Source organism: Corvus kubaryi, unplaced genomic scaffold (assembly GCF_017639235.1).
Source record: "Corvus kubaryi isolate FWS band 111438036 unplaced genomic scaffold, C.kubaryi_AGA036_p1.0 37322, whole genome shotgun sequence".
NCBI classification, from domain to species: domain Eukaryota; kingdom Metazoa; phylum Chordata; class Aves; order Passeriformes; family Corvidae; genus Corvus; species Corvus kubaryi.
This window is the reverse complement of record NW_024581101.1, coordinates 3103908-3118554: the sequence shown is the minus strand read 5'-3', so window position 1 is coordinate 3118554 and position 14647 is coordinate 3103908. Positions and strand designations below refer to the sequence as shown.

General features: G+C 43.7%; 1 protein-coding gene across 1 annotated transcript in view; it reads left to right on the top strand.

Annotated features, from left to right (window-relative positions):
* Positions 1–3265: 3265 nt before the first annotated feature.
* HDX (highly divergent homeobox) overlaps positions 3266–14647 on the top strand; it is a 37471-nt gene continuing 26089 nt past the window's right edge. Inside the window, exons 1-4 of the mRNA XM_042029264.1 lie at positions 3266–3437; positions 7081–7227; positions 9127–10245; positions 14132–14185. Of these exons, the coding sequence (XP_041885198.1) occupies positions 7081–7227; positions 9127–10245; positions 14132–14185 (1320 nt within the window). The 5' untranslated portion in view covers positions 3266–3437. The remainder of the gene's footprint in view (positions 3438–7080; positions 7228–9126; positions 10246–14131; positions 14186–14647) is intronic.

Sequence of the window (14647 nt, the reverse complement as noted above, 5' to 3'; positions counted from 1 at the left end):
GGTGCGCCCGCGCGCTTGCGCCGGCCGGGGCCGCTGTGCGCGTGCGCGCCGGGCCCGGCAGCGGCCCCTCAGCCCCGGGTGCCTCGGTCACAGAGACGGAAACATCGCAGCGAGCGAGCCTGGAAAACACCCCCGGGCTCCCCGAGCACAGCCTGCCACCGAACCAGGGCACTCAGTGCCGCGTCCAGTCTTTCCTTAAACACTTCAGGGACAGGGACTTCACCACCCCCCTGGGCAGACCCTTCCAGTGTCTGGCGACCTTTTCTGTGGAGAAATTGTTTCTAATGTCGATCGTAAACCTACAGTGGCACAGGTCCTCTCATCGCTAATTTACTCAGTTCCTGGTGCCTCAGTCACAGAATCTCAGAATCACTGAGGTTGGGAGAGACTTCCGAGATCGCCCCATCCCCACCTTGTCACCAGCCCAGAGCACTGAGTGCCACCTCCAGTCCTTCCTTGGGCACCTCCAGGGATGGGGGCTCCACCACCTCCCTGGGCAGCCCCTTCCAATGTCTAATTACCCTTTCTGTGAAGAATTTCTTCCTAATGTCCAACCTAAACCTACCTTGGCAAAGCTTAAGCCTGTTCTCCTGTCCTGTCATGGGTTGCCTCAGTCCTTAGTGTCTAGGTGTCCCCAGTGCTTCAGTGTGCCTGTGTTGGAAGAAGATGGCCTTTAAGGTCCCTTCCAACCCAAACCCTTCTGTGATTCCATGGTATTGGCCTGTTGTGGTCCAGGCACAGCCAGTCATGATGGTTGGAGTGGGGGCCTTGTGCTGCCACACTTTATCCCTTAGCTGTTTGAGGATGAGGAGGAGGAAGTGTCCTTGGCTGTGCTGTTCTGGAGGTCTCACCCCTGGAAGTGCTTGTGTGGCACTTGCCTGCTCTGAGCAATCCTCAGCCCTGCCCCCTGCCCTCTTAGCCTGGGGTTTCTCATACTATGGATAAGATCACACCTCACCAAGTGCTGTGTCCTCCCAACTGGAGTCCTGAAGCAGCTCACATGCTCAAAGTAACACTGTATTTTCATGTTCCTTCCCTTTTTTCTGACATAGGTCTTCCAAACACGTACATGCTTTATTTAAAACACGTGGCTAATCCAGCTGCAGTCAGGAGTCTCATTTGCATCAATAAAGAAGGATGGGATGCATAAACCTGCGGTGTTGTGGTCATGGGTTATTACGTTATTAAGTTACTGAGGGCTGTCTAATTTGTCCCTAATAAAGGGCTGCATTTTATAGGTAGGACTGTAATACAATCCTACAAACGCTGTACTTAGTGGAGAGGGAAGCAATTACGCTGCGAGTCACGGATATTTAAAAGTAGTTTTACAAGCTGGTCTGTACATTACACTTACCCAAGCATCAGCCTCATCTATTGTGCTTGGAGTGAGTGGTTGTAACTGGTTTGGCCTGTGTAGGAGAGAGGCATCAACCTACAAATTCAGATTATTAAAGGTTGTTGCTTGATGTGCATCCAGTATCTCCACGTAGTGTGTAAGTTGGGGGAGTGGTTGGTTGATTGTTTTTTTTCCATTTGGGATGTGCAAAAAATGGTGAGTTTTTGGCAGCCGTGGAAAGTGAATGAGATGGTTTCAATTCAAGTTTCTAAAGCTGGAGGAATAGTGTCACTGCTGCCGTCTTGTTTTATTTATGTCTACAGTAGCTTTCTTACCATAGTTCCAGTTTTGTCTCAGATTTATATTGGCAGTAAGACTTGTTATTTTTTGCCACTGGAGATCTGTGGAGGCAACAAAAAAAAGATGAATTGGGAGTGTGCTGATTTTCTTGTTGTACCTGTTACAGATGGAGAGACTAAAACAGAAATAGGCTTTCTAAGGTGACTTTTTTCTAGGCAAATGCCTCTTTGGAGCTGAAGTTAAAAAAGAAAACTCTCAGCTTGTTTCCTTTTACTACCCTGTGTTAATCCCTGACAGTTTTAAAATGTGTTACACCATAAATATTTTTATACTTAGTTACTTCCTGTTGGCTTGTACTCTGAGCTAATTGATTTATTTATTATTTATTTGACATCCAAGACTAGTTTCCATTGCTGTTTGAAGTGAGCATAATTATGGGTTTGTTTCCTCTTTTTCAAATTAATTAGTATTAACATAGTATTCTATAAAGATTTACCTTGTAAATGTTTACTTGATTCAGCAGTCCTAACATTTAAAGACTTTTGGGACTAAGATCATACTGCTGTACGTTGTAGGCAGAAATTATTTTTCCTTCTTATGATGCTTCTTTTTTTTTCCTTTATCTTTTTTTTCCCCCCAGAGCTTTCAAGTAATTTCAGAACAGCTCACTAACTCCTGAATTATTTGATTACGTGATTTTTCCCATTTTCCTATAGCTGTTCTTTCTTTTGTGGTACTCCTTGACGTCGAGTTGTTTCCATTAGTTGCTAAAAATGAATGACCTGGCTTCACCAGGTCTCCCCAGCGAGATTCCTGAATTTTGGGTGTTGGATGAAGTAACTGGGGTGGAAGGGCTGGGCATTTGCAGCAGACCCTGTGGGATCATGCACTGAGCGCCTGTTCCATGAGGCAAACCGCGGCTTCAGGAGCAAACTGCTGTAGGTCTACGTGCTCTCCCCTCTTCACTCATTCTCACTCTTCCCACAGAAGGGATGGAAGGGGAATATGGGGGAAAAGTTGCTCAAACAGCTAACGAAGCCTGAAAAGTTCAGCTGTAAGAACAACCTCAATGTCATCTGACAAGGAGCCGGTGACGGTTGCAGGGTGTCCATGGAATTGTCCTTGGGGCAAACTGAAGGCTATGGAGTTCCCATCTTTGTCCTTATCAGTCACCACCCTGGTGGTGTCCCCAGTGCCTGACAGCACTTAGACTCCTTTTACATCTCCCAAACCATGACACAACAGAGGGATCTTATGATGAGCAGTTTTTTAATTAGTGTTCAGTTCAGAAAGGCAGCGAAAACATCTTTCTATTGTTGGGTTCACAGGAGGCTGAGGGGTGGGAGACCATGGGAGTGAAGAGTTACCCAGCGTTGGTTGACCTAGGACAAGTAGCAGGGGCAAGGGAAGCCTTGGAAAACCTGCTTTTTCAGCTGTCATAGATCATTCTCTGCACTCTCAAAGACACCAACACACTTGGCCAAGGCTGCTTTATTTTATTAGAGCAGGCAGATGTTGAATCCTTAAATACTGCTTTGCCGCCTCTGTCTTTTAGTGAAATACAGCTTAGGTTCATGGAATTTGTTTGCATAATGCTTTGCCTGATTTTTATTAAATTTCACAGAGTTCTTTTCTGTAACAAACTCTCTTTTCAGTGCCAATGTGTTGCCAACCAGCTGGACACCCGGCTTCCCAAAAGCTCTCATGCATGTTTGCTAAGCTTGGCCAGTCAAGATCAAAATGAAATTATGATAAAAATCCATGTGGATTTCTAACTTGGAGTCTGAGGTTCAAGACAAAGGTGAGAAATCCTGAAGAGACTGGAGTGCTCTGCAGGTGCACAGATTGGGAAAAGGAGTTTATTTGCTTGGAAGTTTCTGAGGTTGTTTTGAATTATAGTCTGTGATGAAGGTGTGTGACCTGCTGATTCCTTTCATACTGATGTGGCTGCCTCAATGTTCAGTAATTTTAGCACTTTGCAAATTACTTCCTGTGTTACAGAAAATGTAAGAGTTCATCTCTTGTTCTAATTATGAAAACTGATGCTGAACAGGTAACACTTCCCCAAAAAATAGTCAGTGTAATCCTTTGATGAACATATTCTGTGTTAATTTGTCTCAGAGACAGTAACATTATGTTCCTACAGCTGCTTGAATGCTCAGTGTAGGTAAATTCCCAGGTGTGACAGGCATGGGAAGTGAGCAGAACTTGGTGCCTCTGCAGGTGGCATATGCAGAGGCAGCTCTTCCTGGATTAATGGGATGGCTTTGGACTCTGTGGTTTTCTAGGGGAGTTCCCAAACATCCAGTAATTGGTTTATTCAACACAGGGTACTGCTTTTGATATTCAGAATCAGCACTTAAGAACTGCTGATAGTAAACTGTTTCCATCTGCACTTTACAGGTGACATAATATCTGCCAGAGACAGAATATTGCCAAGTGTCCTTCACACTGGTGTGAAATCAGTGGGAAATGGTACAGAGCTGTCTGCTGACGGAGGATTTGGTGTATGCAAGACACAAAAGCTTTACTAAATCTCACCTGCTTATTTGAATGTTTACACGTTGGAACGTAAACTGCAGTTATGACTCAGCTTTCATAACTCTGTGGCTGTAGGATCCTGTCATCTGTTTATTTAAATCCGTTTCTGATGGCCTCTGCCCAGATCCTTTGAGCTCTGCTTTACTGGATTCAAGGCAGAGGCTACTAAGGAATCTTACCAGGACTTTGGTTGGCAGGTGTAGCTCAGGAGTGATTAAAATCCACTGCAAAAATGAGTTATTAAAGCAGAGCATGACCTCTCCTGAGCTTAGCTGGGCCAAACCTGTCATGCAATGCTCAAGGGTTTATCTGAAGTTCAAGTGATTTAATCAAAATGCTCCACCCTGTCTTTATCTAAATTACAGATGTCAAATGCAACAATGAAAGTATTTTAACACAGAAGTGACCTTGGATACAGAAATCCACATAATTAAAAAATGTGTCAAGGACCTGGCACAGGTCTTCCCTCACAGGTCATCAGGTCTGGCTTTCAAAATTTATCTTGCCATTGGAAGAGCCTTCACTGCGGTTGGTGAACTATTTGGAGAGCATGATGTGATGAGCCTGTGTATGGAAATGCTGGAGCTTTGGGATGATACACTTCAGCTGGATCTGGAAAGATGGAAGGTTCATAACTATTTCTGATTAGGTCATTTGTGGGAGCTGAGCTCCGCTAAATAAAACACGGCACTGGTACTGAAAGAGGAGTAGACAAAAGTGGAGGCCATGTCCTGCCAATCGTGCGGGAGGAAAAAGAACCACAAAATTAACTCTCCTCTGTTCTTTCAAAGTGACATAAATCAGTTGGTGGCCTCATCATTGTGTATCCACATGGGAGATCTGAAGGCGGTTCTCAACCTGAGAAAGTAGATTATTATGAACTTTATTGATTTGTTAATGGACTAATAATTGTCTCCTCTGTTGCTTGCTATAAATTTCTTTAAGGAGTAGATTATTCAGAGCAAGAGTCTCCTTTGCCCAGCTCTGGCTGTGACTGAATAAATGTTCTGGGGGAGGAAGAACTTGGGCAAACCTGACTTGTAATGCAGCTGGTGATGCTGCATTTAATAATGCATTGGATTGAGAGGGTGAATAAGAGTTGGGAACAGAGGTAAAAAATGTGATTGAAAAATCATCTTCTATTTTAACTATTATTTCAAAGAAACACTCATTTTTGCAAATTGGTAATTACTGATTTTTCTACTGTTTGTTGACATAGAGAGGAAAGTAAACTCTGAAGTCAAAGCTCTGGCCTACAAGCATTTTACTCCAAATTCTAGATGTCAATCTCTTTCTTTATACAGGGCTGTTGAACTCTTAACATCTATTTCCACCACATAGTATAATCATCTTGGAGAATAATGTGAAAACAGTTGGATGTCTGTTCATGCTTTTGAGCCCTTAATAATTTTATTTGCTTTATATTAGAAGCAGCTCTTGTGCAAAGATTAGGTAGATCACAACTCTTCTCCTTTCCATCCAGAATTTTCAAACATGCTTGGCTACAAATGGTTCCCTCATCCCCTTTATTTTCCTGCTGGATGGTGACAGGTTTCCTGTCCTGGGTTCATTCTTTTATATTGTGATGCATGTACTGCATTAAAATAAGTTGTGGCTGGTGACATTTTTGCTTCCCAAGGCACCAAGTTGGATGCAGGTTGTTCCTGGCTGGCGCTTGCAGTGTCTCAGCTGGTGGCCTCCTGTCTGGGACAAAGAAAGGCGCTGTCTTGGAAATCTGTGATGATGGGGCTCTTCTTTCCTGGTACCTACCCAGAGCATTGTATTCTTGGCCTGTGTAACAAGAGCATCAAGCTCCAGTTTGCCATTAGGACTCTGTTGTGCGCTTGGTAATATTGATAATATTGACAATATCGTTTGCCTTTCCCAAGCCAGGGTGTGAATTTTCACACATAACAAAGCAATGTCTGGTTTAATGTGTTCATCAAAGTGCTGCCCTGCCCCACGTCACCACCTGAACCTTCACAGTGAAACTCTCAGGGGACCGAGTGCTGGGAACTGACCTAAGGAGTTGCTGCTGGCCCGGGAGGAACCTGGGCCTCTTATCCTGGTTGAGTTCCTGAGCACCACTTTGGACAAAGCCAAGGAGCAGGAACACATCCCAAGGTCCTGTGGCCAGCATTGGTTATATCCCAGGAAAACAACCCTTACATATTGTTAAAAATCCTGATTTCCAGCCTTTGGGGGGGGGTGTCACAGCAGCAGAACCTTTCTCAGCCTGGGACATGGGTGCCCCTCCTCTGCTAAACTGGAGCATTTGCACTGGGTGGGCAGCACCAGGGCTGCCCAAATCCCTTTCTTGGTGATTTTCACCCAAATTGGTCTCTGGTCCTTGATGTTTGTGATTTTGCAGCTGGAAATGCCGGTACTGACACAGCAGAAGGACCTTGTGGAGTGTAGGATTTGCTGTAGTTGGAGACAGCAGAAACTTTACTCGTGTCAGTCACCTTTATTTTATACCAGATTTTGTCTTTTTTTTGTTGTTAGGGGAGGTGAAACAGACCTGCTGGTATTGGAGCTGCTGATGTTTCTCTGTTTTGCCTAATGCCTTTATTTCATTTATATTTTTAAGGGAGAAACTTTTTTTTTTGAAACTAGAGCCTTACAGACTTAGCAATATCATGTAATATTTACCTATTTATTTATTTATTTATGAAAAGCAGTCATTGTTGTTCCAGACATACAGTTCACCTGTTCAGCTTGAGTCTGTCACAATGCTGACTGCAAAGGGTTTTTTTGGAAAGTCAGGAAGAGTGTTGGTAAAAGATTGTGTAGAGAAAACATGTCAATCCTTAGTGTTATCACAGGCACAAGTGAGAGCCTGTGCATCCTGCAAGTGTAACAGTTTCTATTGCAGCTTTCAGAGTATCTCCTTTTCTTTTCAGATGAATCTGCGTTCTGTATTTACTGTAGAACAACAAAGGATATTACAGCGTTACTATGAAAATGGAATGACAAATCAAAGTAAAAATTGCTTTCAGCTCATATTACAGTGTGCACAAGAAACTAAACTGGATTTCAGTGTGGTCAGGGTAAGTGCTGAGGCATTCCAAATTTGTTAAACATACACATTCATTGCTTTATGTAAAATGTGTAGAGGTCTGGAGTCCCTAACTTTATCCTTGTCTTAAATCAGACTTCAGTGTGTGTTTGTGACGTTCATTTTTACCCAGTGAGCCTATTTAGAGTTTGTTTTCACTGAAATATCTTCACATGACTCTTGAATTTAGCAGGGGCCTGGGTTGCAGGAGTGATTTTTGTTCTTCGTCTTTTGTTGAGATTTTTAAAATTATTATTTATTAAATTGCAAATTGGTTTGCCCTATAGAAACTTCGTGTAATGTATTGTATCAAAGCAAGGTCACATTATTCAGAAACTATTTTTAAGCTAAATAAGTTTCTATAAATTAATATATTTGGGGGGAAACAATTGTGGAACTATTTCTTTGATGCACTCTGTCACACTTGTATTCCACATCACAATCATAAATATTGTGGTCCCTCATGGTTATTTACAGTGAGGACATTCTTTTCCTATAAAACAAGAATGTCCCTAGTACTAACAGGAGCTCTTCCAGAGTCTTTGAGTTCCACGGGAAGGGAAATAATAATCCCTTTGTGAAACACTAGACAACAAAATGGCTGTTGTCCGAGAGCAGAAATAGAAATCCTGAGGCAATAGATGGAAAAATAACAAGGGTAGTGGAGCTCCCAGGAGCTGCTGTGACACTGGACACTGAGGAGGAACAAGTGGAACCAGTCGAGGTTGGTTTTTTAATTGGTTTACCAGTGGTACATTGACAATAACAACCCTGCTCCCAGATTCTTACTTGGATTCCTGTCCCTCAGAACACTCTGGAAACATTAAAAGTTACTTTCTCAGCTTGAGGTGGTGGAAGCTGTGAAAGTCAGCCAGGGATTCAGGCTCCTGGGGCAGGCAGACAGTTGTAACAGGAATCTGGATGCTGATGGTGCAGCCAGGGCTGGTTTGCTATTTTTGTGCTGACTGAATGTCCTAGAGGAGGCAGCCCAGCTCTCCTTGCAGTTCTCTCCATCTTTGTGTTTCCTTTCCCTCTCCATTTCCCTTTCTGCAATCAAGTATCATTCCTTCTGTTCTCTTCCCTTTCTGAGCCCTGATTTGCAGCACTTAAACTTTTTATTGCTTAGGAAGTACAATGAAAACACATTCAGTGTTTGTCCTGCATTTGTCATAGTTTAACATGGTCTTACCTTTCTCTTATTTACACCCCTCATTTCTGCTTCTCCTAATGCCCCCTTTTTCCCTTTTTTTTCTTTTTTTTCCTATAAAACTCTTGGTCAGTGATTAGTTATTTGCAAAATGATACTTAAGTTGCAGCTGGCACTTGCAGATAGGATTATAATAGGCACATGAATTCCCTAACTACAATTGGTCAGGAGAATGGGACTCTCAGCAGAGGCAAAGCTGGCCAGTAACTGACATTTTACTGCATGTTACAAATTGTGCCTCAAATTAGACATTTTGTAAAATTTGACAAAAAGGTTAGTAGAGTGGAATTGTGTATGGCAGGGATGTTTGTTTTCCTATCGGAAGTTAGTCACAGTGGTGTCAGTGAAATAAATCTTGAGGGTAACTTTAGGACAGGAGGCATGAGAGTCTTGGGATTTTTGAGAATCTGGGGCATTGGAATTGAGACTGGGGTTCTCCTATGTATGAGTTGTGGATCCCAAGGAGGAGAAGCCTGGATTTCTACCCTGTATTGTTCAGGCCTGGATTTCCACCCTGTCATGTTCACTGCATAATCAGTACATGATTTACATATTTGTAAACTTAGATCTCAACTTGAACACTTAACATGTCATCAGATCTGCTTAAAAATGGAATTGCTAATTTTTTTCTGCTTCTTTAACGCCTTGTTTTGTGTTTGCTGTCGTTGCTGGTGTTGTTTGCAGACGTGGGTTGGCAACAAGCGGCGGAAGATGAGCAGCAAGAGCGCCGTGGAATCTGGGGGCACCCCCCCAGGGACTGCCCCCGCCACTCCCTCCATGCCCCCAGAAGCAGCAGTGAGAAATGTGGTAAATATTGCTCGATCCCAAAGCCAGCAATCTTCTTGGACCTCTTCTAACAACGACGTGATAGTGACTGGTATCTACAGCCCTGCCAGTTCGTCGGGCCGGCCGGGAGCCGCCAAGCACACGAACACCTCCGTGGCAGAGCTGCACAAAACCTCCATTCCACGGCTCCCGGGCAAGAGCGACGCAGACTTCCAGCAGCAGCACATCCCTCTGGGACGGCAAGTACCCCACTGTAAAAATGCCTCCCTGTTAGTGGGGGAAAAGACCATTATTCTGTCCAGGCAAACGAGTGTGCTCAATTCTGCAAACTCCATTTACAGTCACACGAAGAAAAGCTACGGCGGCTCCTCGGTGCAGACGGCGGAGCTGGTGTTACCTCAGAAACCCATGATTTGCCACAGGCCCTGCAAGGCCGAGCCCTTGGCGTGTCAGCGCTTGCACAAACCCGAGCACGCAGCCCTGGCGTCCCACGTGCCCCCCGGGCCAAGGGCTCACCCCAGGGACCCCGGGTGTGGCACCCAGAACCTGGAGATCCGCGAGGTGTTCTCACTGGCGGTCACAGACCAGCCCCAGAGGCTCGTGGCGGGGAGCACAACGCAGAAACATCCCTCTCTGGAAGGCAGCTGCCTGTCCATCGCGATGGAGACGGGCGACGTGGATGACGAGTACGCCCGGGAGGAGGAGCTGGCCTCCATGGGAGCGCAGATCCAGAGCTACTCCAGATACTGTGAGGGCGGCGGCTCTGGCCGCGGGGACAACCAAAGCGCGGCTGGGCCGGGCCGCAGTGGGAGCTGTGGGGCACAGGTGGGCAGTGCCAGGGATGTGCCTGACAATCTCCTCTACCACAGCAGAGAGTTCCACCTGCCTGCACGGACCTCATTGCACACAACATCCAGTACGATTTATAACACTGCAAATGCAGCCAGAAGTACCTTTTCTCCTCATTTTACATCTTCAAGTCAACTGAGGCTGTCACAAAACCAAAATAATTACCAGGTAATCCATCCATTTATCTCTGTCTTCAAACTTCGAAGCCACAGTGTAGATAAATGCTGTTTTCTTTCAAAGTTGGTAGCTATTAAGCAATAGGTTCACCTTTCTGCAGGCTGTGCTCCTTTTATGCCTTTCAGTGGAGATTCACTCTCAAACCCAGTGCGGTTTGGGAGACTGCAGACGTGTCCAGCCGAGCCCCTGGTAGCCATGTATTGAAGATCAGTGAGGATTTCATGGATTCCATGGCCAAATTTTGGCTGCAGGATGGTCATACCTACGAGCTGGTGGTCGCTCAAGCCTGTGTTGTCCTGCTCTGGCTTTCCAGCACATGCCATGGCCATTCCCTGGGTGTTCCCGTGTGGACACACATCACACATGGCACAGGACGTGGTTTCATGCTGACATTTGTGTGCTGTGAATTTGCTCACCCCATTGATGTCAGCTTGGATTCCTGTACCCTCTGTGCAGGTGGCAATCTCTGGACCTGTGTTCTGTCAGGGATTAAGATCCCCTGTGAGGGAGTTAACATGGTAGGAGACACTCAGCTTCCTTTCCCACAGCATCTAATACAAATAATCAGTTTTACATTCAATCCCTTTATTCCTCTTACTTGTACTAAAATCCCTTTAGTGATACTGAGGGGAAATTAAATGCAGAAGAACTAAAAGTTGTTTAAGAGAAACTGCAACACTTGACACATTTTTTTAGTTTTTGGTATTACAAGGGGAGAGATACTTGTGCAGGAAACATCAAAATTGGTATTTTTCATGGCTTTTTACACCATCTGGCATGACATAGCCTGGAGACACTGAGATAAAAGTCTTTTAAGGCTGACAGGATGTGATTCTGTGTGTCTCACCTGCATGCATTTGCCTGTTATTGCCTTTCTAATTTATCCTGAAAATAAACCATGTTGACACCCCATCAGCTTTTCCTGTGCTTTGCTCACCAGGATAGAGAACAAGACTTCGTGAGTCATGGGGTTTTTTGTAGCTTTTTTTAGTTTTTCTTTTCTTTTTTTCCTGACTTCTTCCTATCTCATGTGACCATTTGAAGGAAAGCTTTTGAGTTCAAGTAAGTGCCACTTTTCACCTGAATTATTGCTCTTCTGGGTAAACCAGAGGTTCGGTGAACAGAGATACTCTGGAGTAAATTCGGGGGGGTATATGGCACATCAGGTGAGCTGTTCTCTCCTTTACTCTCACATAGTCTGTCAGTGTTTGCTGTTACTTTTCTTCTTGGTTGTAAAATTCATGAAATGCTGTTTACTTTTGCTATCCCAGTTTCACAGAAGAGAAGCTGTAAATGTGCAGATCAGTCCAGTAAGGGGTTGGTGAAAGTGCTTATGATTGAGTTAAGGACATTTTTCTTAAGTTTCATGATGGGAAATCCATTACTGATGCCTCCATCAGCTGTGTGCTTGTGGTGCTTTATTTCACTCTTGAAACAGCTTCAGAGAGATTGATTTCTTCTAGTTTTATATTTTTTAAAGGAAATTTGGAATAACTTTGTTATGGGGTTCTGTGGGGTAGGAACTGAGTCTTTTTAAAGAGCTAGAACAGTTTCACAGTCGATGATATTTTATCTGTCCATTTGGTGTTTTATGGATCAGAGTAAGATCCCTGCAACTTTGTTTTGGGGTTTTTTTTTTACTTCCCCCTGTTATAAGAACATACCTGATTTTTTTTGCTAAATGAGGAATTCATCTGTACCCCAGCTGACCTCCATGCCTGTCTCAGATACCTTGTTCTTTGGATCGGGAATGTGGGTGGAGGGAGCTTCTGTTTCCTGTCATATCCCTTGTCACTTTCAGGGTTTTAAACCTTGGAAAAGCTGAGCCGGATGCTGTTAATTCTCTTATTGCTGTGAGCATGCACCCTGTGAACCTCTGAGGTGACACTTCTGGGTATTAGAGACTTTCTAAGGTGCTGTCTGAATCCTTTTAGGCATGTACAGGATGACACTTCGGTTTTTTTGTAGTCAGTTTATGTTAGTTTTATTGCCCAAGTTTAGCTAATTTATCCATCAGCACAGAGATGAAAATCCTTCAACCTGGGGAAATCTTCTTGAATTTAAAAACAGATGAAACCTGAGCTAAATGATTATTGGAGTAGTTGAACATTCAAGCAGATGCTTCTTCCAAGTCAGGACTGTGTGATTCATGTTTTGATGAAGTAATTACTGTCATATATTGGTGGGGTATCTAATTAGCAATTAGTTATAGCTTCCTTACTGGTTCAATTAATCAAATTCATGTTAGTGTAACTTAAGACTAAATTTAATTAAGTGATCAATTTTAATGCCTGAACAGGTTCAGTAAACAAATGTTTCAGCCTACTTGCTTGTCTTAGTTTGACTTTGAGTGTGTTGAAGTAGAGAGGTTTTCTGTGCTGTCCTCGAGGCTGAATTGGGATTTAGTCTTGGTTTCTTTCCCCTGACCCTAAGGGACAAAAACCCTGTTGAGAATCTATATATTTTTATTGACTTTGCTCCCAGTCCCAGCCCTCGTGCCTGGTTCACAAGAGCAGCTCAGAGCAGTGCTATGCATGTTGTCTTTCAGGGAGTTCTCTTGAGATGAACTTGCCTGGTTTTGGCCTCATACCTGTCTGAACTGTATGCATTTGTCTTCCCAGCAACCCTTAATGCTCTGCCTTGTAGATTTTGCTTTATTCCCATAGAAAAGCACTTTTTTTTTTTTTTTTTTGCAGCCCCCCTTTAAATTAGTGAAGAGGAGCCACCTGGGTGGGTCCTCAGGGTGCCTTTACAGAGGAGTCTGTGGTGTGAAGCTGTTGTGTGGGATATAGGGTTGTAACAGACATAACTTTTCTAGACAGAATTTCTAAAATCTGTGTTTGCAGTGAAGAAATCAATATTTTAGACTCAAAACCTGATGCAGGCTGACCTTTAGGGTGCTCCTTTCTGCCCCCTGTCAACCCTCCTTGTGCTATAATGAGAAAGGTTCTGATCTTGGGTAGCCTCCAAGTGCTTCCAGCTAAAAGCTTGAGGAATAAAAGTGTTTTATGTGCTTGTACAGCAGACACCTGTACCAGCGCTGCTGTACTTGCTGTGCTCATGCTGCAAGAGCCATCAGTGGAGCACTTTGCAAATACAGAAACCCTCAGTGCAGTTTGGTTCAGTCAGCAGAAGTGCACAGGTTTTTTCCTCACACATGTGGGTAATGACTTGAGGTGATTAATCTCTCCGGAGCTATGTTCAGTCTCTCAAGTATTGCTTGTCTGCAGCAGAAAATGAACGTGGAATCCTAAATAAGCCTAAAATATTCCAGGCTATGACACACCTGAGATGATCAGAGAAAACAGTCTGAGATTTTTATTTAATAAAGTCTGACCTCTGGGAATGATGGAGAAGCAATAGAATGGAGGCAGCTCACCTTTGCCTTCACACCCCTTCCCCTTCCTTCTCCAACCTGATATCCCTAATTTTTCTGCTGATACTCAAATCTTTAACATCAGAACACCTCAGTGACAAACACGAGAGCATTTTTTCTGGAAGTCAAAGTGATGTCATTAAAAAAGATCTGAGGGCAGCTTGGTCCTCAGCCCTTGTCTGACTCCAGTCTGCTCATCCTGCCCGTGTGGGACAGATTGAGAGGGAAACTGCTGTTGTGAAATACAAGTGTTGAGTTACCAAAAGTACAGAAACACCCAAGTCACCACTGTGTTATCTCGCCCTCACCCAAAGAAACAGTGTTTTAGTCTTAGCAGCAAAGGTGAGTGTGAATTTGGTTTTGAATCTTAACCTGTTTACAGACATGGGTGTCAGAGTTGAATGCACAATGCTGAAATCTTGTGAAATTGCTCAGTATTGGCTCTCACAGCAACCTAAGCTGCTCTTGTTTTCTGTTCTGTTTCCTCCTTCCCCTTTACAGATTTCAGGAAACCTTACTGTGCCTTGGATTACAGGTTGTTCCAGAAAAAGAGCAGTAAGTACAGTTCCATTTAAGTATCTAATGCATCAAGTGAAGCAATGAAAAGTTGCTAAAAATGCATTTTTGAAAATGTCAGTTCTGTTTACTGTGTGTGGGTTTTTTCGCTTTTTCCTTTGATACAAACATTATCTGCAGGTGCAGTGTTTCAGTCGAGGTGAAGTTGATGTCTATCTTTAAAAGCAGGTCAAGGCCATAATCCAGTGTGAGGTGATGCCCAGGTAGGAATGGTGCTCTTAGCTCAAATATAACATCTGAATTGATGAGGACTGAGAGTTTGGAACTCAGAATAATGTTTTTTATGTTGAAAGTGAAGTGGTTGTTAATTGAGGTAACTGAATGCTTAAGAGAGTAACTCCCTCTGCAGCTTCTCTGCACATGCACAGAATTAGTCAGTGCTGGCTGTAGGAACTTGATCAAGTCTAATTTTATACACATAAATGTCATTTCACAGCAACA